Source organism: Telopea speciosissima, chromosome 2 (genome assembly GCF_018873765.1).
Source record: "Telopea speciosissima isolate NSW1024214 ecotype Mountain lineage chromosome 2, Tspe_v1, whole genome shotgun sequence".
Lineage (NCBI taxonomy): Eukaryota > Viridiplantae > Streptophyta > Magnoliopsida > Proteales > Proteaceae > Telopea > Telopea speciosissima.
In genome coordinates, this window is record NC_057917.1 from 79,507,925 (window position 1) to 79,533,422 (window position 25,498).

General features: G+C 37.0%; 1 protein-coding gene across 4 annotated transcripts; it reads left to right on the top strand.

Moving 5' to 3' along the window:
* Positions 1-4,704: 4,704 nt before the first annotated feature.
* On the top strand, positions 4,705-18,000 carry LOC122649587 (WD repeat-containing protein 26 homolog). 4 transcript variants are annotated; one of them, XM_043842795.1, is made up of 6 exons: positions 4,810-5,025; positions 5,980-6,906; positions 13,597-13,698; positions 15,644-16,273; positions 16,375-16,393; positions 16,944-17,079. In XM_043842795.1, exons 2-6 carry the CDS (start codon positions 6,109-6,111, stop codon positions 16,967-16,969), a joined length of 1,575 nt encoding a protein of 524 aa, XP_043698730.1. In that variant the 5' UTR covers positions 4,810-5,025; positions 5,980-6,108; the 3' UTR covers positions 16,970-17,079. The 4 variants fall into 4 exon arrangements, with proteins under 4 accessions (XP_043698727.1, XP_043698730.1, XP_043698726.1 ...); XM_043842792.1 differs by lacking the exons at positions 4,810-5,025; positions 16,375-16,393; positions 16,944-17,079 and adding exons at positions 4,705-4,803; positions 17,522-18,000; XM_043842791.1 differs by lacking the exons at positions 16,375-16,393; positions 16,944-17,079 and adding an exon at positions 17,522-18,000.
* The last annotated feature ends 7,498 nt before the right edge of the window (positions 18,001-25,498 follow it).

Consider the following 25,498-nt stretch of genomic DNA (forward strand, 5'->3'; position numbering starts at 1 on the left):
CGCGACCCAATACAGTTGATACATTATCGATACTTATTGATACACTTGAGAAGTGACTTATAAACTGCATACATGGTTCCTGGTTCGTGATTAGAAAATTCTTACCAAGAACTCCTATAAGGAATTTTTTTTTTTTTTTCTTGTAAAATCAACTTGATTCCTGGCTTCTACCATTAAAAGTGACTATTATGAATCAAAACCATTTCTATGCAAAGATCAAGTATTTTTCAAAACTTTGATTTTTTAATTTTTTTGCTTGAATTTTGATTTTTATTGTTGTTGTTTTTTTTTTCCAATGGATCACTAGATTAATGAAAAACGGTTTGAATGTTTACATCAAACTAGTTTTTTTTTCCAATGATTTGTTCAACTAAATCCTAAATCTTCCTTAAAATCAAAAATGATTTCTTTTTTGGTGTTAGTATATATTAGAAACCTCATCCTTTGACCTTTATACTTAATCAATTGAATGCACTTGTCTTGTCATACTTTTTTTTTTTTTATGCATAATATATTATACATAGTATTTGGAAAAGAATTCTCTGAGCAAACAAACACAGAGGATCTTGCATATGCACCCCTAGTGGTTTTAAGAACATTTTCCCTATTTATTTATAGTATCTTATGCTTCATAGCTGTATTTTGTATGTGTTCTAATCATTTTTATGTATTTCGTGATCATTTTCATATATATCTTGCGTTTCTTCGACACAATATGCCTCTTAAAATCACATTTCTAAGTATTTGTTTGACCATATCTTTCACAGAGTCAAATTGATTGGTCTCTGTTTAGTTTCCAACTGATGAATAATAAAAAATAAAAAAAAAATCGTTTTGGTAAGAAAGAAACTTATATGTTAAATAACAGAAGAATGTGCAAAACAAGGAATAACTACAAAGTGGGGTGTCACCTTATATGGATCTCACCATCCATGAGGTGTAGGTCCCATATGTCAAAAGTGGATCTTGCACCTCATAGACAGATGATACCTTCTTCTTTTTTTATTATTGTCAAATACACATATATAAAAAAAATTACCTTTTTATTGATTCTTTTTTGTTTGTTTATTAGTGTTCGTTTTGCTTTTCGATTTTGATAGATCCAATTGATTCGGTTTGGGCCGATTTCTAAAAAACCCAAACCAAAGCCAAGGTGAGGAACATTTTAAATAGGGAAGAGTTGCTCATCAAAAAGGACAGGTGACAAATTGTCTTGTAACTGATGCCCAATACCCAAAGCTCTGTGGTAGAAGGCATATAATTTAAATGAAAGCAAAAGATTCATGAACACTTCTCTTTAGAATAAATATGGGTTGCAAATTCTAACAAGGCATCTCATATCTCATGTCACATCACCATAATTAATGACATTTGGTTACAATTAAATTCTCTAACACATTACCTAACCTCTCCAATCTCCATTGTTTTTCATTTCCAATCTTCATTTGATGCACAGAGGAAGAGTTATGTTAGTTGACAGGAAAGGTTTAAAAGGAATTAAAAGGAAGAGGAAAAAGAGAGTTGCGGAGATTTTGTTATTAAATTTACAGGAATCAGTTTTCTGTCTGGGAGTGTGTTCTCTTTCCTCTTCAAAACAAGGAGGCAAAAGTTTCTTTTCACATGGGGAGGAGAGAGATAGACTTATGGGAGTGTTGGTATATGCCACATTCTTGGACAGAGTTCTTTCTTCCTAAATTTAAATAAGCATCTTTTTTTTTTTTAATCAAAAGAAGATAGAGAAACACCTCCACCATGCGAAAAATTATTTAAAATATCTAAAAAAGTCTTTCCTGCTATTGAGAATAACAGTTTCTACAAGAAAGCTAGGTGGCTTTAATCCACCAAACCTTTGACAAGTGAACAATAGAAGCATTTCTTCAATATGATGCAAGGAATCAATCCTTAACCTTGGGGCTTAACTTAGGCTGTACATGCCTAAAATTGGCACGGCCGGCTCAAGCAGACATTTTGGTCTGAAAAATCCGGCCTAAGATAGGAACCAACAAAAATTCCATCCTATAGGCTGGCCTGAACTTAATTTTGGGTTGAACTTTGGCTGGTGAATCAATCAAGGCCTGAAGAAGAGCTCACTTGTTGTACATATGAAGTAAATGGCACTTAGTAGTGAATTGTTGAAAAATTGCAAGGTCACAAGCGCAAGTAAACCCTTGGACCGGGAAGTAAAGGGATTCATATATCTAAGTGGACTAACCAGGGTTTAAAGAATTAGAATCAGATTGGTCGAATCGGTTGATTCAGATCGGAATCAGTCAAGCCTGATCCTAGTTTTGGTTGATCTGGAGCGACTGATTCATGATGAGTTTCTAGAGTTCAGGCCTATTCCTGTTGAATTGGAATCGGAATAGGCTGGATCCGGTTTGGATCCTGGTCTCAAGTTTAATAAACTTGGGATTAACGACTTATAGCTTGTGAACAACTGCTTACTTGGTTGGTTGGTCACTTGCCAGTTGAGGGCATGGCCCCAAGAGGTCATGAGATTGACTCTCTTTTTCACATTTATTTCCATAAGGCACCCTCCCCTAAAGGTAATTACCAACTTACCACAATACCATAAGCCCTGTTTGTTTTGTAATAAATTTTTCTATATTTTTTTTTTCACATTATTTGCTAAAACAAACAGTAGAAAACCTTATTTCATAGGAATTTTTTTCCCCACCTTTTACATGAAAGCAAATGAATCCTACTTGAAAAAGTTCTCCAATCGCAAGATATAGATACTTTTGATTGGGAGAATATTCTCTGATGAGAAGATCTTTCTCCTAAAGCAGCCCGAAATGCCAAAACTCTACATTGATTACTGTGAGGATATCTGAAATCTGTTTATCTAAAATAACTCCATATCTAGATTTAGTCCTACTCAGAAATTACAACCATGACAAATCAACCCAATAAAAAAGATAAAATCTCAAAAGAAAAGAATTTATTCTCTTTTCTGTAAAGAATGCCTTAGATTTTCACCCAAAGAAAAAAACAAAAAGATTGCCATAGATGAAAAGGAAACAAAATGGAAAACTTGTGATAGATTTGTAGATATGGGCTGAAATTTAAATTTCTGCAAAAAGGAGTTTTGGGACAATTGGCTAAATTTCCCCAAAGGACACTCTATATAGAGAATCCCTTTTTTAATAGGGATTTCTTATTGACACCCCTCAAGGTGTCAAATAATTTGTAATCTTACTTTTTTGACTTTTTAGTATGACATAATTTTTTTGTCCAAAGCAAGTCCTATTGACATTAACTTTGATTGCAGAACTTGGAGGAGAATTAATCTGAATGCTAACGAGTAAAGAGATCCAATTCTAAATAGTATGGTGCCCCCGAAGAAGTTGATTTTGAGTATTGTAAGAATAAGTGATCTATAGAGATAGGATGAGAAGCACAAACAGGCAAGAAGGGGAGACATTAAAACCCAAAACAATGAGAAATTACAATTGAAAGTTAATTTTCATATAGTAGTATCAGCAGAGCAAGAAATGGGAATGATGATAGAGTGATGAATTGGATCACATTCACCACTTCTGTAGGCCACCAAAGATGATGTAAATGGGACTTCTAGGATTAGGAATCAAAGTCAATCAACTCGGACTCACTGTTAGGGGAAAATTATCACCTCCAGTTTGCTGACCGGCCCAGTTCCCCAGTTCCTCTAATAGGGGGATGGTGGACTCCACCCGGGCAGGGTGTTTGGGCATGGGTAGAGAGGTCATTTCAGCCCCCCTTTGTTACAGGAACTGGGGAACTGGGCCGGTCAGCAAACTGGAGGTGATAAAGATCCCACTGTTAGGTGCATTGAAAGGGATGGGAAATTGGGCAAAAGAAGGAGGAAGATCTGGTAGAATTCAAGGACCAGTTCAAAGATTAATAGAGTGCCCATGGCCTACCCGAATAAAGAGATCCTTGGTTAAAAGATCTTTTCAAGATGTCAAATAATTTATAATTTTATTTGTTTGCCCTTTCGGTATGACATCGATATTTTTCTTTGAATGAGGGTAACAATATCATTTCACATGCGTACTAAAAAAAAGTGCACAACAATAACACCTTTTGATAATGACATAATGACATCATTTTGAACATATTTTTGGGCAGAAGTTTTCATGCTTCCATGTGGACGGTCTACAATAAATGCAGTCAAATTGACATAAATGCCAATTCGAAATGACATAAAAGCCTCTACACCATTTATTTGATGGGGTTAATGAGAGAATCTCTTGTGTACGAACACCTTTCTCTTAGATCGTTATATTAAAGAACTTTTGGAAATAAGATAAGAGGCAATTAAAATTTAATAAAAAATATTTAATTTAAAATACACTATTTAGAGGTGTCATTTAGACAATCCGAAAGATGGAAAAATACTTGGAAGGAATAAGACCAAGACCATGGATTTTGGGATAACCTGATAAACCTATTCTAATGTACCTTCTTTTATTTGGGAGAACAAAGCAAAAGACTTTAGGATCTCTTTTCTCCTCTCAAGTTTAATCTTTATCTAATTCTCTTATTGCCGTTTGAGTTGGTTTCCTGCACGGCAAGACATCTGTGTCCTTTGCCCATACACTCCACCTTTCCCTTCTCTCTCTTATGTGATAAAAAACAATCTCATTACCCTCTTTCACATGGGTATGAAAGCCTATTTGTTTTTGGGCATCATTTATTTCCATATCTCTCTGTTGCTCTACTTCTCTGTTTCCACCCCTTTTTTACTTTTTATTTCAAATACAAAAACTAAATCAATATAAGTGCACATACACAAGAAGAAAAACGAAGGCTTCTTTGAGGGTTTGGTCTATATCTTACTCAGCCTTGTGCATTTTCTATGAGTTTCTGATGGTTTTCTGAACTGGGTTTTCAGCCCTTTTGACCTAAATCGGCGCCGACATAAAAATAGCTTGCTGGGTTTCCTATAGCCGATTGTCTTTTCCATGTGGAGTTACTGTAATTCTTGCTAGATTCTGGTGTTGGGTTGTTTTGTTGGGGTTAGATCCAGGGTTTTATTTGCAGGTTAGCAATCTGCTCCTGATTGATGGTTATTGTTTTAAATATTTTACTGTGGCGTTGTTGGGGTCTGGTTTCTATTTCTTCATTTGTTTTGATTCCTCTTTCTTTGGGGTTTTATGATGGGTTTTCTTACTTGTTCCTCTTCTTAATGTAATCAGATGAATTTCATCTTTGGAAGTTATCATCATTACAAGCTCGCTTTAGTTGACAACTTGTTGCTGTTAAACATAGATTTTTTTTTTGGGATAACTGGAAGTTATAATTTTACTTACCATCGTCATCATCATTTAGGTGGCCTGTTTCACTTCAATTGCATTTATTTCCTTTAAAAACAACTGCAAAAGGCTATTATGCATTAGCTTTTTAGGAAATGATATTTGCTTTTGATGAAGTGGGTGTTTACAGTTCCTTGCCCATCTGTAAAAGGTAGTCACTAAATTAAACTGCTACAACTAGCTATGGTCCAATGCTACATGAAACTTCAGAGACTGCATATCAGTACCACCATTGCTATCTAAATCTGCAAAAGTCGGTTTAGATTAATAATTATTTATGAGCGTTGTTCTCATCTTAGTTTTGTAGTTGTTTGTTTTAGCCATGTCACTTGATCAGTGGTACTGGGATTGTTCCTTTATTTATTTATTTATTTATCCTAAGAAATCACCGTTAAATGTTTGTCTGATTGGGCTAACTCTTTATATGAAGAGCTAGATGACACTAATCTTTGTAATGCCCGAGTTATAAATGGCACATTTGGTCAAGCTGCCACATTTCGATTTAAGTGCATAACTTTGATGCATCTTTCTCTCACCCCAACCCCCTTTGCTGATATCATTTTGTAATTTTGTTTTATCATGGGTAATTGGAATTTTGCAAGGTTTCTGAAGTAGGCTACATGCTTTTACTGCCTACATTTGGTTTCTATTTATAATCTTTTCCTTTGAATATGTGATGCAGGTATTTTGATCCTTTTAATACAGATTTGTGATTCACCAAGAGGCATTGGAAGCAATAATTGGTTATTCCTTCATTATAGTCTTTGACCTTTTCTTGGATTGAATATATATGGGCTGAGTTGGGCATTTCATGGGAGGTGTAGAGGATGATGAACCACCCACAAAACGTGTGAAAGCGTCCTCGGGAGAATTGAGGAGCCTCTTGAACTATTCGCTTCTTTCAGAGCCCCTTACTGGCTCTTTGGGAGACTCGATGGCTCGGCCTCTACCTTCCCAAGGGGACGAAGAGATGGTTGGTACTAAAGGAGTTATTAAAAGAGTAGAATTTGTCAGGATCATAACCAAAGCCTTGTATACCCTTGGTTATGAAAAGAGTGGGGCTCTTCTAGAGCAAGAGTCAGGTATACCTTTGCATTCCTCTGTGGTTAACTTACTTAGGCAACAAGTGCTTAGTGGAAATTGGGATGAAAGTGTGGCCACATTGCATAAAATTGGTCTCTCAGATGAAACAGTTGTGAAGTCAGCATCTTTCTTAATATTGGAGCAGAAATTCTTTGAGTTTTTGGAAAAGGATAAAATAATGGATGCTTTAATGACATTAAGGACTGAGATTGCGCCTCTTTGCATTAATACAAGCCGAGTGCATGACCTCTCTGCCTGCATTGTGTCTCCTTCTCGCCGCTTATTACTTGGACTTTCCAGTCAAGATATTGTGAGTGCAAACTCACGATCAAAGCTTTTGGAGAAATTGCAGAAATTGCTTCCCCCAACAGTTATGGTACCTGAAAGAAGGTTAGAACATTTAGTTGAGCAGGCCCTTAGTGTGCAACGAGAAGCTTGTGTGTTTCACAATTCTCTGGATAGTGCATTGTCATTGTACTCTGATCATCAGTGTGGAAAGGATCAGATTCCTTCTCGTACATTACAGGTTAGGAATCTATTTTAGATGCGAGGTTGTTTGCTACTTATCTGTTCTATTTTAGCTTTTATGAGTTATGACTATGCGCTGTTTTTCCTGGCTTGAGTGGTCTGGTGACTGGTAACAATTTGCTATGCAATTGCTGTGGATATCAATGGTCTTGATCTTACAAAGTCATTGTGATTTGAAAAGGCTCTTTAATACCTTTTTTTCTATGTCAATACCCTGTAAACTATCCGATGCTAATTATTTCCAAATTTTATCTTTACAGATGGTTTTCTTGTACCTAATTGAATTTCTTTCAGTTATTCCTCATTGCAAGAATGTGCAAATAAAGTTTTTCTTTGGTCCACATTCAGTAAATTGCAAATTTCTATTTCATATCATTGGTTAAATGGTAAAAGGTAAAATATTCGAATCTTGAGGTTTTAGTTCACATATGCTATTGAAAGCTGAAATTAGCAGTGCAAATGAATGTAAACTTGGATCCGACTTTCATTTGATTCCACCACTGTGGTTGAAAAGGAATATGGTATACCTAACAAAAATATAAATGGTCATAGTGTATGAAATGTAATAATAAAGGGTTGAAGCCTCTGACAAGTGTTGTTAATCAGGGTGATTCTGTCAAATGAGATAATTATGTTTCTAAAAGGAAATATCTGAAGGTCCTTGGTACTTTAAGCAAAAAGGTTTACCTAACTTAATGGTTAAGTGGTCACTGGATAGCTGTGAATGAATTATTGACTTAACTTAGCTGGTATTTCCATGAACTTGCTTAGGTCCCCTGGGATGATAAGGAAATCAATTATTCCTTGATCTTTCATAAAATAATCACAGTTCTGGTTAGATCTGTGCTTTGACTTGGCCATATAATTTACTGCTTCAACTTGTTAAGTATTCACTTGATTTTCGGGTTTACAACTGTCTGTAGTAGTAAACTTCTATATTTTTTTGATATTTTCTATACTTAATTAACTATGCGTTGACTCGACTTACTTGGCTGCCCACTTAGCTCATTAGAATTTCAAGAGACTTGAGTATCCGTGGTTGAAGCATTGGTTGTTGAAGTTGAATTTCTGTGGTGTTTACATAATTAGTCAAGTCCTTAAATCCCCCTCTATCTCTCTCATTTGGTAAAACATTTTTGAAATGAAAAATCAGAATACAAGAAAGGGAAGGGGGGGGGGGGGGGGAACAAAGAACAAGGGATGAGAAATTCCTTGAAAAGCTAAAAGACAGATAAGGGAGCCATAAAGGGTAAAGTCACAAATCACAGCACTACTTCCTCCTAAACCTGAATGAAGAAGAACTCTGCCAAAATAATACAATGCATTGATTGGCCACAGCACGACTTCCTCTTAAACCAGCACAGAGGAGAGTTATCCTGTCAAACATGATAGATATACCATTTGACCCCAAAATACCATCCACTCTGCTAATAAATGTACTAGTGCAAGCAGATGGAGAAATACACATGAACAGAAGAATAGAAGAAAAGGAATAGGAAGAGAACTACATGACAGGGGTGTGGACATGTGATGCTGGTTGACGTGGAAAACATAAAAACGCTGTATGTTAACATGTACAATTATGATATAATAGTTATGTTCTTCCTATAAGAAATCACTTCGATACGACTGTAATTATGTTCAAGGCATCGAGTATCGATATTGAGCAGCAAATCAGGAAGCTAGTTTTAAGAGAAGTATCAGAGATACAATAAGAGATGCTGGATACGCTTACAATGCACATAGATACATGCAAATGTAGTGCTTAAGCATAATACACCATAAATAAACAATAAATAAGGATATCTCACTAAAGCATGTTGCTATAACTCGGAAGGATTCAAATTCCTTCTGCAGCCTTTTTTTTTTTAAATTTAAATCCTCAATTTCAAGTACAATATTTATACCTATTAATATGTAAGAGTATGAACATACTATACAATTATTAATTATTTGGGTAAAGGATTCTTACATGGTCTGCTTAGGAAGCTTTACTTATACAGCCCAAAAAAGTTAGCACATGGCAAATCAGATGGGACCCAGTTTTTGTGGACAGGTACCCTCTTATACCCCCAACCCACATGTCAAGTTTCAACCTAATGGGAGTTTTCCATGTGGCAAAATAGAACTTTGAAAATGCAAGACTACGGGAGTGCATGGTGTTGGTAAGCTTATCGTAGGCATGCATAGACATACATGGGATGCATGCCAATACATGGGAGGGTATTTGACTGAATTAGGCTGAGAAATTTTACGCATTTCTAATCCGGACCATGTCCTCTCATTCTAACTGTCGGAATGACCATATCATCTGTCCACGTGGCTCACAATGGTGGACTGTTTAGGAGGGGCATGTAAAGACAATTTTCTCTAATTATTACATATTAATTTTGCAAATAGAAATTTTTTTGGGGGTGTGGGGTGTTTTCATTTTGTATAGAGCTGAACACAAAGAACCAAGTTTAGAAATGGTTGGAATACTTGAAAATAATATCCCATTTGAAGATTCCAAAATAGTGGTTCCTAGCAGGGGTCTGTTTCCATATCAATAGACCCTGGAGATTGGCAGGCAACTCCTTTCCCTTTTTCGACTTCTCCATGTGATTGCTTGTTCCGTTTGAGTCGAAAGAGGTTGGTTGGTGGGAGTAGCAGTGGCAACTCCTGCTTGACAACCGTAGCGGTGAGCTCCAGGCTTCCATCAAACATCTCTCTCTCTAGGTATGTTCTATCATTTTTATCCTGCAAATCTTTCTCTTTTCTTTCTCTCTATCTCCTGCCCTGTTTCTTCTTTTTATTTTCCCTTTCCTTTCAGCGAAAGATCCTTGAACTCAACAGCGCACAAAACACCCTGACTCATTTTACAAGAATGTTTGTAGTGTCTAGGTAATGTGGTTATGTAGCTGTATCAACCTGTATATGGTCGTATTGACTAATACAGAACAATAAAATTTGGTACACAGGCCATTTTGATTTTCCATTAGGTATCTCATGTTGTTATGGTTTCCTAAGGCCAGAACTGGATACGTATGGATACTTTATACCTCGATCATGTTTCCTCTTCCCTTTACTAAATATAATGTGTTTTCCTTCTATGGGAAAGCTCTCTCTCTTTCCCCCCCTCTCTGTCATGTTTTCATAAAGAGGAAAAGACCTGAAGTATATCATAGAGTGGATGCTTATGTTGGTGTCTGACACATGTAGGTAGAGTTGCTACAACCAGAAAATGACATGTAGGCATTACTTTATTTTTCTTGATGTTCAAGAGGCCAATGTTTTTCATATCTCAATCCCGATAATTTCAGCACCTCCTCGAAGTTCTCTCAGATGTAGTCTTTTCATCCAACTCTCCTCTTGTACTATGAGGCTGGTTACTGGCCATAACAATAGCCTTTTTCATACTCTCTCTCATCAGATTCTGAGCAAGTATCTGCCATTGTACTAGCAAACTCAACCAGCTCTGATTCAACTTCCATGACCATATTAAACTTCTCTGGAGAAAATTGTTGAGGGTTGATGTCTTGTATCCTTTATTTTGCTAATTCTTAAGCCAAGGAAGATGTAGTAAGAGAGTTTTGTCCTTGTTGAAATGTGCTCATTTGGTATATTGGTGCTTCCCTTTGCTTTATGTTTTTCTTTGATTGCCTCCTTCCATTTAAGGGTGCTATTTCTATCATTATGCCTTTTGACTCATTTTCTTCATCAATGTTGCATTTTTCATTTCATCGAACTTAAAAGAAAAGAATAATAATGTTGACTGCAAGCAATAAAGCCACCAAACTATGACTAATAAATTGTAGCAGCCAGTAAAAGAAGAGAACGTCAGAAAATCAGTTTGAATATATACTATTACTAACGGCAAAGGTATCCTAAACGGCTCATCAGGAGTAGCTTCTCCTGATGGTACAAATATATGCCACAGCAGCTCTTCTGCTGGCACACATTTTAAGGTGTTGTCCACATCATTTTCCACTTGTGTAATAAATTTCAGTCCAATCCATTTTTGTTTTCATGTGGAGACTTAAACCTTTTAGAACTGGTTGAAGGAAAACTATACCAGTCTATATTGACTGTTGAAAATGTGAAGGCAAAAACTCAATACATGGTGGACCTCCCAGGTGTTTTTGGAGCCATTTCCGGCCTATATATTGCTGGTGTTCAGGTCCTACTGTTCTTGTTTTCTGCAGAGCTGGAGGTTTTTTGATCCTGGGAATTGGGGGTCAAAGAGTGGTATTGATATGGGCTGACTGACTCTTTAGTTGAAGGAGATTCTACTTTAATCATTGGATGGATGAAATTAAGAGATGGTGGGCCTTGAAGATGTGTCCATTTCATTATAAGGGCCAGATCTCTTAGTGCCCCCAGAAATATTTCATCTCAATGGAGGATTGTTTCTGCCAATTTTTTGGTTGATGAATTAGACAAGTTTGGGTGGACAGAGCTTATCTGTACCCGGGCCTTATCTAATCATGTTACTCGTATACAATTACAATTTTTCTTTCCTTTTTTGGTAAAATTTTCTGTCATTTATCAAAGTATAGAAAGGGTCCCTTAACCCTATCTAGGTTTCATTCTTGTTTACTCTGCTATCCAGATTCTCCAGAAGTTAAAACAGCAGGCTTCAACAATAGAATTGATAAATAATAAAATAAACTAGAACTTATCGCAGCTGTAGATCTCCCTCTCCATGTAGTAGCTATGATTTGTCAAATGCTCCCTGCTAGAATCCTACACCCTGAATAGAAGGTAGCTCCATGTAACATCCTTCAGCAAATAGTATGAATTTGAAGCACAGATTAATGAGATCATAGCCCGTTCCACAAACAATGGAGAAATAACTCATGGAAACAGTTAAAAATAAAACTCTAATATCTTCACCTTAAGAATTCTTAAAGAACCATTGACTGAAAATATTTGGACATGTTATATATACATAGGAAAAAGGTATCCGGCACCGGAGTGATGCAATGGTTTCCATGGTTGTTCGTACTTCCTTCATATGGAGGAATGGTTTGGTTGTTCTTAATTTTGGACAGATGGGGAATTCTCCAGATTGACCTCATGTAAAATTTGGTGGCTCATTTCAATTGAGTGGGGCCAGTGGGCTGTAGATCTTTCATGTTTTTTTTTGGGTGAATAAAATAATTCATTAACAAAGAAAGAAAGGCCCCCAAAGGGGGAAAATACAAAAGCCCACGGCTAAGAAAAGCTTCAGCTAGAGGGAGCTGAAGCAGATCGAGGTGTAACTTTTGACACCTCCTGCTAAATCTATCCCACTTCAACTAGGACTCCAGGGAGAAATCTAAATCCTAATATTCTCGCTTACCAGATGCCAGCTATCCAAACAAATTTTAATAGGGAAAAAACCAAAAATTTCCCATACATGGTGATTTAAGGAAGTCCTCCGTTGACAGTGGCATATTTGCTACATGGCAGTTTATTAGGTGCTGAAATTTTGTGGGCATGTTGTCCACATCACCTTCAATCAGTCTGGTAAATTTCAGCCAAAGTTTAAACCTTAAAAATGGTGGGCCGTATGATTACAATGGTGGCACGTGGATTACCCATGAACTCCACAACCTCTCCGACAGTTGGTTTCTTGAGCTGAGCTGCTCAATAGAGGTGACTGTCGAAGCAAGCTTTCGCTTGCTAGGAGTAAATTCATGGACTTTAACCATCAAAATACCCCTATGACTGGTTGAAATCGGAATAATAATAAAATAAAATAAGGTTGAAACCACCAAAAAGAACCCTATTGCAAAGAGGTCGAAAGATCCTTTTTTGGCTCTCTCTTCAGCCCTATGTCTCTTATCCCTAGGAGGTCTTCCTCCACTAGCACGTTTTTTCGGAAAACTCCATCTATTCTGGTCAAATATGATCATTAACTCAAACATAAGTTACATAACTAATGTGACCTAGTGCAGCCCATGGGTAGGTTCTTTAGATTTCTTCAATGTTGTAGCTGATACTCCATTTGGTTCAGATTGTGAACCTGATTCCATGACAGTTGAGTCTCTTTAAATGCAGTTGAAGAATTTCTTCTATTGTGGCTTTAGGTCCTGAATGCCTTCAGTCTAAGAGTGCAACTCTTATGGGACCTTATTGCTTCATTATATATTTGGGTTGTGGAAGGAGAGAAGCTGTTAACTTGTGATTATCAGTGGCTGGATACCCAAAAGCATTTGACCATATTGGCTCTCTGATGGTTCATTGGGTTTCTTCTCCCAGAAGTTTGTTGGTCTGAGATGGCTGAGTTTCTTTAAAAGGGACAGTAGAACTGACCAGTTGATATGTATTGTCTATTTTCTTATTGTATCTAGCTAAATTATACCCATAAGCCTTAGCCCTTTTCATATTCCACTGTATATACTTAAATATCAATTCAAATTTTATTGTTTGGAAAAACAGCTTTTTCTCCTCGGGAGCTTTATTTTAATTTTCAGAGCTCTGTATGCTTTGAGCTCTGTTTGTGTAAAGTTTGTCAACTGAAAAGATCTTACTAGGATCTTCCAGTTGCCTAGCTGAATGCACAAATATTGCAAAGTTTTGGTGCACTCAAGAATGCAATTTTGTTTGTCGACAGTTGAGAACAATGGCATTTTGTAGTTAACATTTTTGTCAAGGGAATTAGTTTCTTTGAATAAGTTGGTGTCATTGATCTGAGTCTTTATTGATTCACTACATGGAACAGGTTTTGCAAGCCCACCGTGATGAAGTCTGGTATTTGCAATTTTCGCATAATGGAAAATACTTAGCTTCTTCATCTATTGATCGATCAGCAATCATATGGGAGGTATTCTTGCTTCTGAATTTTGATATGGAACTTTTCTATCCAGTATCTCTTTTCTCCTTCCATGTATGTTTCTTCTTTTTGTTAGAACAGAGTTCACTGCATTTATTTTAACTTATCCAATGTAGCAGTTATTTTTTTCCTTTTAAGAAAAAAGAACTGTTATTACCAAAGTTAAAATTCATCTACTATTTGGTTCATTTTTTGGGGAGCTTCTCTGGTGCTTATGGAGTTCTCTAGGATCCAGCTTCCCCATCTTTTCCGACTCAAGCATGGGTCCCATGGAATTATTTTGTTTAGAATGTTTAACTCATATAACTTCTGCCTTTCACACATAGTTTGGGCACCAGAAGTTCTCTCAAATATGCCCTTGGTGATTTAAATCCCGGGGACGTATTACTTTGCAAGAAAATAATGTGACGCAAGAATGGTAGTTTTTGTTGGTTTGCGGGTAAGAAAAAATATATTGGAAGGAAAGCTAAGCTGGACTTTTAGTTCATGGCTATGTTAATTTTTTTTATTGTTATGATACTTAAATGTCTTTATGATTAATATTTATGAATCCAAATCTAAACCAAACTAGTAGTTCTTTTTATTTTTCTTTTCTGATAACGGGAACTTTATAGCAAAATAATGTATAATAGGACCAGACAACAACAAACAACAACAACTCAGCCTTATCCCAACTAAATGGGGTCGGCTACATGGATCCTTGCCCTCCAATCAGCTCTATTCGAGGTCATACTTGGTACAAGGCCTAAGCTATGCATGTCTTTCCTCACCACACACCACTTCTCCTAAGGTCATTTTAGGTCTGCCCCTGGCTCTTTTGTTCCTTCAATCTGAATAAAACCACTCCTCCGTACTGGAGCATCCAAAGGCCTCCATTGAACATGGCCATGCCACCTCAAACAATTTTCTTGTAGCTTATTATGTATCAGAGCTACTCCCAAATTAGCTCTAATATGATCATTCCTTACTTTCTCCTTCCTAGTTTTGCCACTCATCCATGTCAACATCCTCACCTCCGCTACATTGAGTTTATCTATATGATGCTTCTTAACTGCTCAATATTCCGCCCCACACTTCATAGGCGGTCGTATGATTGTCCTATAAAAATTTCAAGTAAATGTTCCATTTCTGTAGCCGATGGATGACTTGAGGTTACATATCTTGGGAATAATTAAGTATAATATTTCAGGATCTATAGATAATCAATTTCCAGGCTAAACATATTTTCAGGCTAGAAGTATTCAATTAAATATTACATGGGCTTGGCTACTAAGATGTCTGGACTAACACACTTTTGCATTTCTCTGTCCCCACTTCAAGTTTGCTGTATAGCATGTCTTTTTCACATCATCCTTTTTCTGCCCCCTTCTTATTTGAAATGCTATAAGCCTGTCAGTAGTAATATAGTAGTCCAGTACATGGTGTGGTATGTAGAATTGACATGGAATGAGAAATTGTGCATGTAGCCTACCTGGAAGTCCACTTGTTTAATTTATGAAATGAATGTTGGCTTGCCATCTCTTACTATGTTTGAAAAGAAAGCCGGGTGCATCTTTTTCCACCTTCCAGAAAAGTAACCCTGGGCTACCAGACCACAAAATGTGTTCCCGTGTCAGAAATCGTCCGAGGAAGGTTTATTCCTTGAATGATTTCTTATCCACTATCCTAAACAATGCGTGTTGATCAGATGGTTGAACTGTTCTTATCAGTCTGAATTATGGACTAAATATCCTTGGTGGGTCTTCTGTGTCTCCATACAACAGGCTTTGTCTCTTTAGTTAGTGATTGTATATTTCAGTTTTTTTGGTTTATAATGTTTCAACATGGGTGTTGAAACCTCTATGTGGTGTTATGCTTCTATATCTTGTTATTCTCCTCCATTTAGTTTCACCCAATAATATCTGTACCCTTTATTCTAAGAAATACAATATCATAGGTTAATGAGGATGGTGGAGTCTCCTTGAAGCACACACTAACTGGCCACCAGAAACCTGTGCTGACTGTTTCTTGGAGCCCTGATGACCGGCAGCTCCTCACTTGTGGAATAGAGGAGGCTATCAGACGTTGGGATGTCAGTTCTGGTGAATGTCTCCATATTTATGAGAAAGCTGGTGTTGGTTTGATCTCCTGTGGATGGCTTCCTGATGGGAAACGGGTGTTCTCTGGCATGACGGACAAGAGTATTTGTATGTGGGATTTGGATGGGAAGGAGCTAGAGTGTTGGAAAGGGCAGCGGACACTGAAAATCTCAGACATGGCTCTCACAAACGATGGGAAGAGGATTATTACCATGTGTCGGGAAAATGCGATACTTCTGCTTGACAGGGAAGCAAAAGGTGATAGACTGATTGAAGAGGATCAAACAGTTACTTCATTCTCATTATCAAGGGACAATAAGTTCTTGCTGGTTAATCTTCTTAACCAAGAAATCCATCTGTGGAGCATAGATGGTGATATTAAACTTGTCTCCAAATATAAAGGTCACAAACGTACTCGATTTGTCATTAGGTCTTGCTTTGGTGGCTTTGACCAAGCCTTCATTGCCAGTGGAAGTGAAGATTCACAGGTATGGATTTTTTTCGTATGCTCATTTTTTGTGCATTCTTGGGTTTCAAGCATATACTCCTAAGAATTTTGATTGAAATCACCCACTGTAAATCTATTCAGTTAATTTATCATCACGAGCATAACCCCCCCCCCCCCATCTGAGCATGGACCAACCTCAAGTTCTCTAGTTGAATAAAATGCATATTAAACATGCAGAGAATCTGACTGGTCTTTGAAGTCTCCTTGGAAACACACTGATGCTATGATTATAATCATTTGACATGCCAAAATAAAAAAATTGAACGTCTGAAATGATGTTAAATATTACAGGTTTGAATTATTACATATGTTCATTTGTCGGTACTCCTAACTGGAACCTGTTGGGGGCTGTTATACGCCCATATTGTTTCTAGTGTATCCAGTATGCTAGTTGTCTATACCTTCCTTAAGGTCCAATGGATGGGAATCTTGCGTTTTTTTATACATTAAAAGTTAGAAAAATACTGTGTTCCATCTTACAAGTTTCCTTTTTTTTTTTTTGGGATAGATAACAATGTATCTTACAAGCTTAAATCTTGCAGCAAATTACAGATGCATAAAACAACTTGACTATTTGCATAGTTGCATATCATGATATACTGCTTTTATACTGTACTAGTAACTTCGATGTAGTCATTGGTGTTGGTGTTTGACAAACAGACCTCAACAAACCTGAACCACTGATGTGGTTGCATTTTATTCAAGTATATCTGGAGCTTCATAAAAAAGAAAAAAAAAATTCATTCAGATGGATTGCTTGTGTGCCTGTATATGGGCATTTAACCATAAAACATGGTGGGTCCTTCTGTTTCTACTTCAACGTTTGTGATGAAAACTTACAGTAGTTGTATGTGCCTGGATAACTAGTATTGCACTGGTTATGAATCAAGTAATGATGATGATGGTGGGAATGTCCCACCTATTTGGACTGTTTGTGGGGAAGCAATGTTAGGTTCTTTCCAGTTATTTCCATCCCCTGAAGTGGATCCTTCATTTCTATAATGCTTTTAATACTCATTTCGTTTACCCGGAAAAAATACAAAATAAAATAGGAAAAAGAAAGTGCATTTTATTTGTCATTAATGCATTTTTAAGAACCAACCATACATTTCCTGTTCTTTCCACCTATTCCTTCTTCCCCTTGGGTGTTCTCATTTCTATAATTATACACATCTGAGATGCAAGTAGTAGACTTCGTTGATAATTGGTACCTTGCTACTATCAACAGGTCTATGTATGGCATAGAGGGACTGGGGAACTCCTGGAGGCATTGCCTGGACATTCTGGAGCTGTTAACTGTGTTAGCTGGAATCCCGCAGATCCCCACATGTTGGCATCTGCAAGTGATGACCGTACAATTCGTATATGGGGTTTAAATCGGGTTAACCTTAAGCGCAAGGACACTTACAGTAATGGCATCATCCACCACTGCAATGGAGGAATATAACAGGAAAAGAAACAGAAATAGATAACTTGAATTAGTCAGGTATCTATGTTCATTTCAAGCCCATTGTGTTGTGTAAATTCTCTTCTTCTCTTGGCATTCATAGCAAACAAGCATGTAAATTATGCTCTGCTGCTATCTGCCAATAAACCATCTAATGATGACATTTTTTTTTAAATTTCTCCCAATTTGTTTAGCTAATCTAAAGATTGTTCAAGGCATGGATTGCATCAATACATAAGCCTAGATTGTTTTATTATTTCCTGTGACCTACATTAAAGCAAAAAAGTGATGTAACAAAAATGCCAAAACTTTTATGTTTAGTGGACTTTTAAAGCACTTTTGAAAAAAAGAAAGAACTAAATTCTTTTGGATGGTGTAATTTTCTTGACAGCTGTGGTTTTTGTTGTCCACATGTACTTAAAGCCCTGTCTTTCCTAGTTTAGCTTCAGAAACTGTGAAATCATTATGTCTTGAGTGTACTCTCACCCTGTAACCTTGCTCTGGTTCTGTGAGTCTGGTCCTTGTGGTTTATTTTACTGTCTTGAACTTGTCTGATCAAGCTTTGCAGCTGTGTGGAAATGAAATCAACTGATGAGCATTTAATAGTGTTTTGTTTATTGATCATTTACAACCATAATTTTCCAGGCCCTTGGAGACGCACAGGCGCCTTGGTCGCGTCTATGCGGGGTACTTAGATGCTGTGTTGTCGCCGTCTTGTGTCCAGGCCCCGTTTAATACATTGAGTTGTCTAGACGCCATGGTGGTTGTGGTCTTGCACCCAGTCCTCTTTCGATGCCCTGTTTGGGCGCCATGTCAATTATGTTCACGGTACGTGTTTACATCAGTATCAACAGGCGCAGGCGCACACCACTTTTGTAGTTGAGCTTTCCTAGCAAGCCTACCAGCTACTGGAATTACCTTCTTCATGAACCCCCGTCTTAAACGGTAACAAAAACTGATAGATATTAACAGTAGAATCATAGATCCATGTAGTGATAAGCTTAATCAGAGCATATGGATCAGACTTAACAGCACAGAATTACACTGTTGCGAATCAACCAAACAAGTAAGTTCTGATAGCTACAATCGAAAGAATCAATTTACATTCAAGTTTGACAAAAGAGAAGTTAGACATTAAGAATTAGATCGGTCCAATTGTTCGATTTGTCTTCCAAAACCCTAGAATCGTTGAGTTTTTAGATACAATGGTTGATTCTATAGCTTGGGTTTTTAGTACCGATTCGATCCCCAATTCTGTCTTTTGAATCATTGGTCCCACGCATTGGGCTCCTTTGTAACGCAATAGGGAGTATAGGCATAGCGATACAATTGGATGGGAACATACATGTTAGGGGTGTCAACCGTTCAGGCTAAGTCCTGTCAGATTTAGCCTATGCATAGCTGGTCGAGGTATACCTTTCTTATTTTCTAGGAGCCCTTTAGTGCCTCTCTGGGGTATGCCCATGAAGCCGATGTAGTGCTTTTAGGGCTTCCGTTTTTTTATTGTATGTATATATTTTCCCTTCTTTTGCAATAAAGTGATATTCCTTACTATCATCATCTCTTCAAAAATAGATTTATCCCATCATCTTTACCAAAAAAAAAAAAAAAATCCCATCGCATGCGACACAGTATAGTTCTTTTAGGCTGAACTCTAATGTGTTAGGCGAAAATTATCTCCTCCAGTTCCCCAGTGCTTGTAATAAGGGGGTTGAATCCCACTTGGGCAAAGTGTTTGGGCACAGGCACTGGGGGAATTGGGACAGGCAGGAAGCTAGAGAGGACAAAGATCCCAAAGTTGTGCTCTTGATCCATGTCTTTCAACTGTCTTAGCTCTTTTTCTTGTTATCTAGAACTTGTCTCTCCAACCATGTCTTTCAAAAGTGAAAGGGATTATTCCAAGTTTGCACCTACGATTGGGGGTAGCAGGAACATGGGTTGTAGCCAAATTTTTTCCTGGAAGGACTACTACAACAGACTCGAGCGATTAAAAACTGGATATCCACTATTGTGGTAAATAGTTAAACAAAAATGCAAGGGAAAATTAATACTAACCGGTGTTGTGCCTGGGCATACCTGCGCCCAAACACAGCCCAACGTGAATAGACCGGCGCTGCCCTTGGTCCTTTCTGACTTTTCAGGGGGCAGCATCGGTCTATTTGTGTTGGGCTGTGTTTAGACGCAGGTACACACCCAGACACAACACTGATTTTCTCACAAAAAACAATTTTGTGCCCTATGCCACCTACAAACGAAGGGTTTGATGGGGCCATACTAAGTCCAATCCAATGGATTTCTCAACAATAAATAACAGACTTAAATTCCAAACCATTCTTGGGAAAAATAGACAGGCCAAGCAAAGGCTTGGGGTTAGGAAGGGACAGAAACCCAAAAAATAAATGATAAAATCCAAACACAACCCTTCAACATCAACCTTAGTGGGTGGTGGCTTCAGTCCTTCATAAACCCTATTCTTTTTCTTTTTGTTAATAAACAACATAAACCCTATTCATAAATCATAGTATAAACACTATATGTTTAAGAGAAACAATATTCAAAAAATCGATATCCAAAAAACTATTAGAATCAAATCGGAAGCTAATCTGATGCAAATAAGGATGGTGTTATATCCGACCAAGGATTGATTGATTGAGATTTCGGTATCGGTATTGGTCTCTACAGATACTGATCGGGATCAGTCAATTTTATTCCTATTTTTCATTACAAATCAAGATTTTTTATGATTTTACCCTTGATCTGATATCGATACCCGATCTAGGATCAGCCAGGTATTGATACCGTCCAATCATCCTCGACCAACACCGATACGAGCCAGCCAATCCGATACCAATACCTCAATCCATGTTAATCCAACTCCTATTCAATCAATTTGCATCTCTAATATTTACACTTATTAAATGCATTGACTAAAAAATTATTTCATGCATTAAACTCACAGAAATAACTAAATAAATCAATAACCGTAGGAAGTAATAAAGAAGATGATTTTATTTGATTGTGAGTTAAAAAATTAATGAATTACAATTATTCATATAACCCAAAAATCAATCATAATCAATTAAGCAAAACCGTAATTAAAATTGAAGTTATTAATCCTCCTCCTCTGTAGGCATTGCAAAGCCACACAAGTATTCTTCTATTCTAACCACTTGACAATGCATTCACTGTGAAAGAAATGTGAGCAAGGCAGTGGTGAGATGTCGATTCCTTTCAAGAACTCATCCATGCAAATCATACAAGTCTCTTTAGAAGAAGAAGAAGCTTCTTTTGTATCATCGAATTTCTTAATCTCCAAAGCTTCAATGGAAGATCGTGAAGCAGGAACCAAGGTAAAACCGGCCACTATCGATAGTGAGATATTGTGTGAGGCGAACATTAAGATCAACGACGATTTCAAAGGAACCAGACCTTCTCTCTTGGCAGAAGAAAGTGACTAGTAAAAAAGCATAGGTGGATATCTGTCGCTTCAGTCTCTGAAAGACGTATGAAGGCATTCCTAACTGTTTAAGCATATTATCGATGAAACACTCATTAATTTTAGGGCAAAGCAAGAAAGGGAAATCAATGTTGAATACACGCTCTGGTCTCTGAAATGATCTATGCCTAAGGATGATGGTTTCAGAGCCTCCATTCGTGGTGATTGCCATAACACGTTGACATCCAACATTGAAACGGATTGTTGCTTTGGCGAGTGGTTCTGAGTTATTAACACCTGATGAGCTTATGGGGATTTCAGTGATAGGGTTTGAAGATATCAATGAAAAAATAGAGAGACGCATGGTTGTTCTTGATTTCTTGATGATGATGAAGAAGAAGAAGAAGAAGAATGTGGGTCAACACACACATACACAGAGATGAATATAGAAGAAAAGAGGAGTGACGATTGGGTCTTTTTATAAGATTAGAATTTCAAACTTCCACTTCTACTTGAACTTGAGAAACCCGGCCAAATAGAAGCTAAACGAGTATCCTAGTGGGGAAGGGTTTAGATAAGATTACTGATATTACCCTTGAGTACTATAGGACTTTGCGTAGAGCACTTGGACATGTTGGTGAAAATTAAGTATTTTTCCCATAAATTTAACTATAACTTATTAGGCTTCCATTTTGGTTTGTTAAGTTAAAGTAAAAATTTTTAAGGTTTCACACTTGGGAGATTTGAGCCGTTTGTTATGTTTTCAATTTAAATCTTTTTTAGTAACGGAGAGCGTATATAGGGGTGTAAATGGATAATCGAAAGTCTGAATCCGCATCTTTGTTCATTTAGAGATATCCGGAAAAAAAAAATCTGAATACTCCGATAAAAATCTATCTCGAAAAAAACCCAAATATATAATAATAAAAAATTAAATAAATAATGATCATGAGGGAATTGTATCCGCTATGGGGAAGAAGGTCAGGGTTACACAAGGCAAAGATGTAAACGGATGATCAAAAATCCGAATTTGATCCACATCTGAATCTGTTTAGAGGTATCCGTATTTGACTAGGAAATATCTGGATCTGATCACATCTGATCCTTATCTAAGTCGAATCCGATCCGTTTACATCCCTATGCGTATATATAAAATGACTAATCCACTCTGGAGGTGAAATATACGTTTAAGCCAAATTGTTAACTTAATTTTATATGTTTTGGATTTTTAAGTTCAATTATAAAAGTAGGAATTCAAGTCTCCACAAGGGATCTAAATAGATAGTCAAAAATCCATATTTAGGAGAATTCATATTTGAAAAAAAATCAATTTTCAGAAACTATCTGAATTCATTCAAAAACAAATCAGATGCAATTATGAATAGTGTTATATTCAATATGAACTCCATCCATTTATACAACCAAGGAGAGCATATTAGTATATATATAGCAACGTTTAAAAAATGTTTCTGATGTTTTTGTGCTTTTTGGAATACATCTGAACAGAATGTATGTGACGTCCGGTTCATGTTATGTGTGTGTGTATGAAAATTTTTCCCAAAAAATAATAAAAAACACATTGAAAACAAAAACATACATGATGACGAAGTCGATATTCACGAATCACCACCATCATCTCCACTGCCACCCTCACCAACACCTCCATCTCTACCACCACCACACTCACCAACACCTCCATCTCCACCACCACCACAGAAAACAAAAAAAACAAAAAAAAGTACTTCTCTTAATATGCACTTTGTACATGTTTTTTTTTTAGTGAGTAAAATTTTATTCCAATTTTATCATACAACATTTGTTGATATAGAATTACTCCAATCACATGAACACACCAAAAAAATATTTCTAACTAAGAAATAGGATTTTGGAACAAAAACGTTGCCATGGAGAGCCTTATTGTAATCTACTTAGGGGCTATCCAGGTATTACGCATCGGTTCTGGATTCCATAGCAATGGATGGCTTTCTAGGAGTGGATTTTTTTTTATTGATTTATGATATTCTACTTGATGCATGGTTTTAAGAATTGGGAATGGATCGCTGAATTTGCCGATTCGGATCGATATTGGTTGACACCGATACCAATTTCCACCGTTCTTAATTGTTGTTTCCTAAATAAGAATCCGATCGACCGATTCTTAGTCATTTTCTTTATAAACCATCTTGAATCAACCAGACTGATTCATGGGCCGATTCCTGATTCCTAAACTGATTTGATTTCCACCATAAAATAGTTTTATAGATTCACGATTTCGATCCAATTTCAGATCAGAATCCTCTCTGATCGATTCCATTCCCGATTCCGAGTTTTAAAACCTGGACCTAATGACATCTTACCTGTTTTGTGCAGTTCTCCTCTTTGGTATCAAGATGATGATGTTTGGATATCTGGGAGGGGAATTCATCAAGTCTCTTTTTCGGTGAAGTCTGTTTGGGAGACGTTAAGAAATCCTAGCTAGGATTCAATTTTCTTACAATAAATAGGTGTAGACTGTGGAATATTAAGAAATTAACAATTAAGAAAAAATTACTTCATACAATTAAGGAAAACTGTAGTCAAGGAACGAAAATCACTTCATACAATTTAAGAAAGTAAGTTTCTGTAGGAGTGGAAAGTGACACAATGGGCATGAATTCTTTTGTTCCAACCACTTGCCGATGCATTCTTTATGGAAGTAATGTGAGCAAGACAATTGTGCAATGAAGACTCCTGTCACATAATCATCCATGCAAATCATACAAGTCTCCTCATCTAATTTCTTAATCTTAATAGCCTCAATCGGTGAAGCTGGAACTAAGCTAAAATCTTCATCTCCAGCGATATCCATCAACCTGGCCTGGAACTCTTTAATTCCTCCTTCGATACTAGTGCAATATTTTACGAGACGAACATTAAGACCTAAGACCTATGATGATATCCAAGAAAGGAGACCTTTTCTCTTGGCAGAACACGGCTACTTCAGAAGCAGAGGTGGATATCTATCGTTTCAGTCTCTCAATGGAGGATGGAGGGATTTCTAGGTCTATAAGCATAGAATGGATGTAACATTTGCTGGCTTGAGGGTTAAGCAGGTAAGGGAACTCAATGTTGAATACTTTTTCTGGTAACTGAAGAGTCATTCTTTGCACAAGGATGGTTTCAGAGTTTCCATTCGAGGTGGTTGTCACTAAAATATGTTGACGTCGAACTATGAAAATGATTGTTGCTTTGTTAGGTTCTAAGGTAGCGGTGGAACATGATTGCTCTTTCTAGATAAAAATAGAGGAAGAATGGATCAACACACACCGACACAGAGAGTTGAATAAAGAAGCAAATAGGAGTGATTGACGACCAGACCTTTATATAAGCATAAGGAGGGGTTTAGATGAAATGGCTGATATACCCTTACGGACAATACGACTTTGAGTAGAATTCCCATTAATTACTTACCAAAAATAAAAGTAGAGCTCCCATTAATTTAACCATAACTTAATTAAGCTTTCATTTTGGTTTCTCTAGTTCTTGTAGAAATAGAAGTTTTAATTTTTTATATATTTTTTTAAAGTCTCCTGTTGTTAAAAGGAGTTGAAGTTACTAGATTCTTACGGAAAAAAAAGAAGTTACTGGACTCAACTAAATGGGGGATCTTTATCCCCTCAATTTGCCTGCCTCCTCAATTTTCTCAATTCTATCTAATAGAGAGAATGGAGATGACCACCCTACTCCCTGCCCGAAAATACTACCTGGATGGGATCCACCTCCTTCTATTAGAGGGAATTGAAGAAATTGACAGGCATGCAAATTGAGGTGATAATTTTCCACTAAATGGGATGGATGTGTGGAGCGAGATCTTTACCCCCTCAATTTACCTGCCCTTCAATTTCCTCAATTCCATCTAATAGGGGTGAAAATAACCATTCTACCCTCTACCCATACACACTGTCCGAGTGGGGTCCACCTCCCCTTATTATATGGAATTGAGAAAATTGATGGGCAGGAAAACTGAGATAATTTTCCATGTGGAGCGTATGATCCATTGGACCCCTTTGTTTGTAAGTGTTCCAATGGAGAGGAGCCACATCCAGGGCTTTAAAATGTTGTATTAGAGATCAAAGCGGTAAATGCTAATTTCGATTAGAATTGGATTGAAATTGGCATGAATTAGTCTGAAAAAACCCTACAATTGGTAGATTCAAGGATTATTCCAACCATTATGGTGTTTTTATCCAAGAATCAGCCGTATCGAATTGTCAAGAATCGAAATCAAAGACCTCATCAATTCTGATTTGAATCAGACGATTCTTGATCCCATTGGCCAATTC

Excerpts from the sequence above, each read along its gene's own strand:
- LOC122649587 (XM_043842792.1), top strand. The coding sequence starts at position 6,109 with ATGGGAGGTGTAGAGGATGATGAACCACCCACAAAACGTGTGAAAGCG. Across the intron at positions 6,907-13,596 it reads TTCCTTCTCGTACATTACAG|GTTTTGCAAGCCCACCGTGA; the intron begins GTTAGGAATCTA and ends TACATGGAACAG. Across the intron at positions 16,274-17,521 it reads GTGGAAGTGAAGATTCACAG|GTCTATGTATGGCATAGAGG; the intron begins GTATGGATTTTT and ends TACTATCAACAG.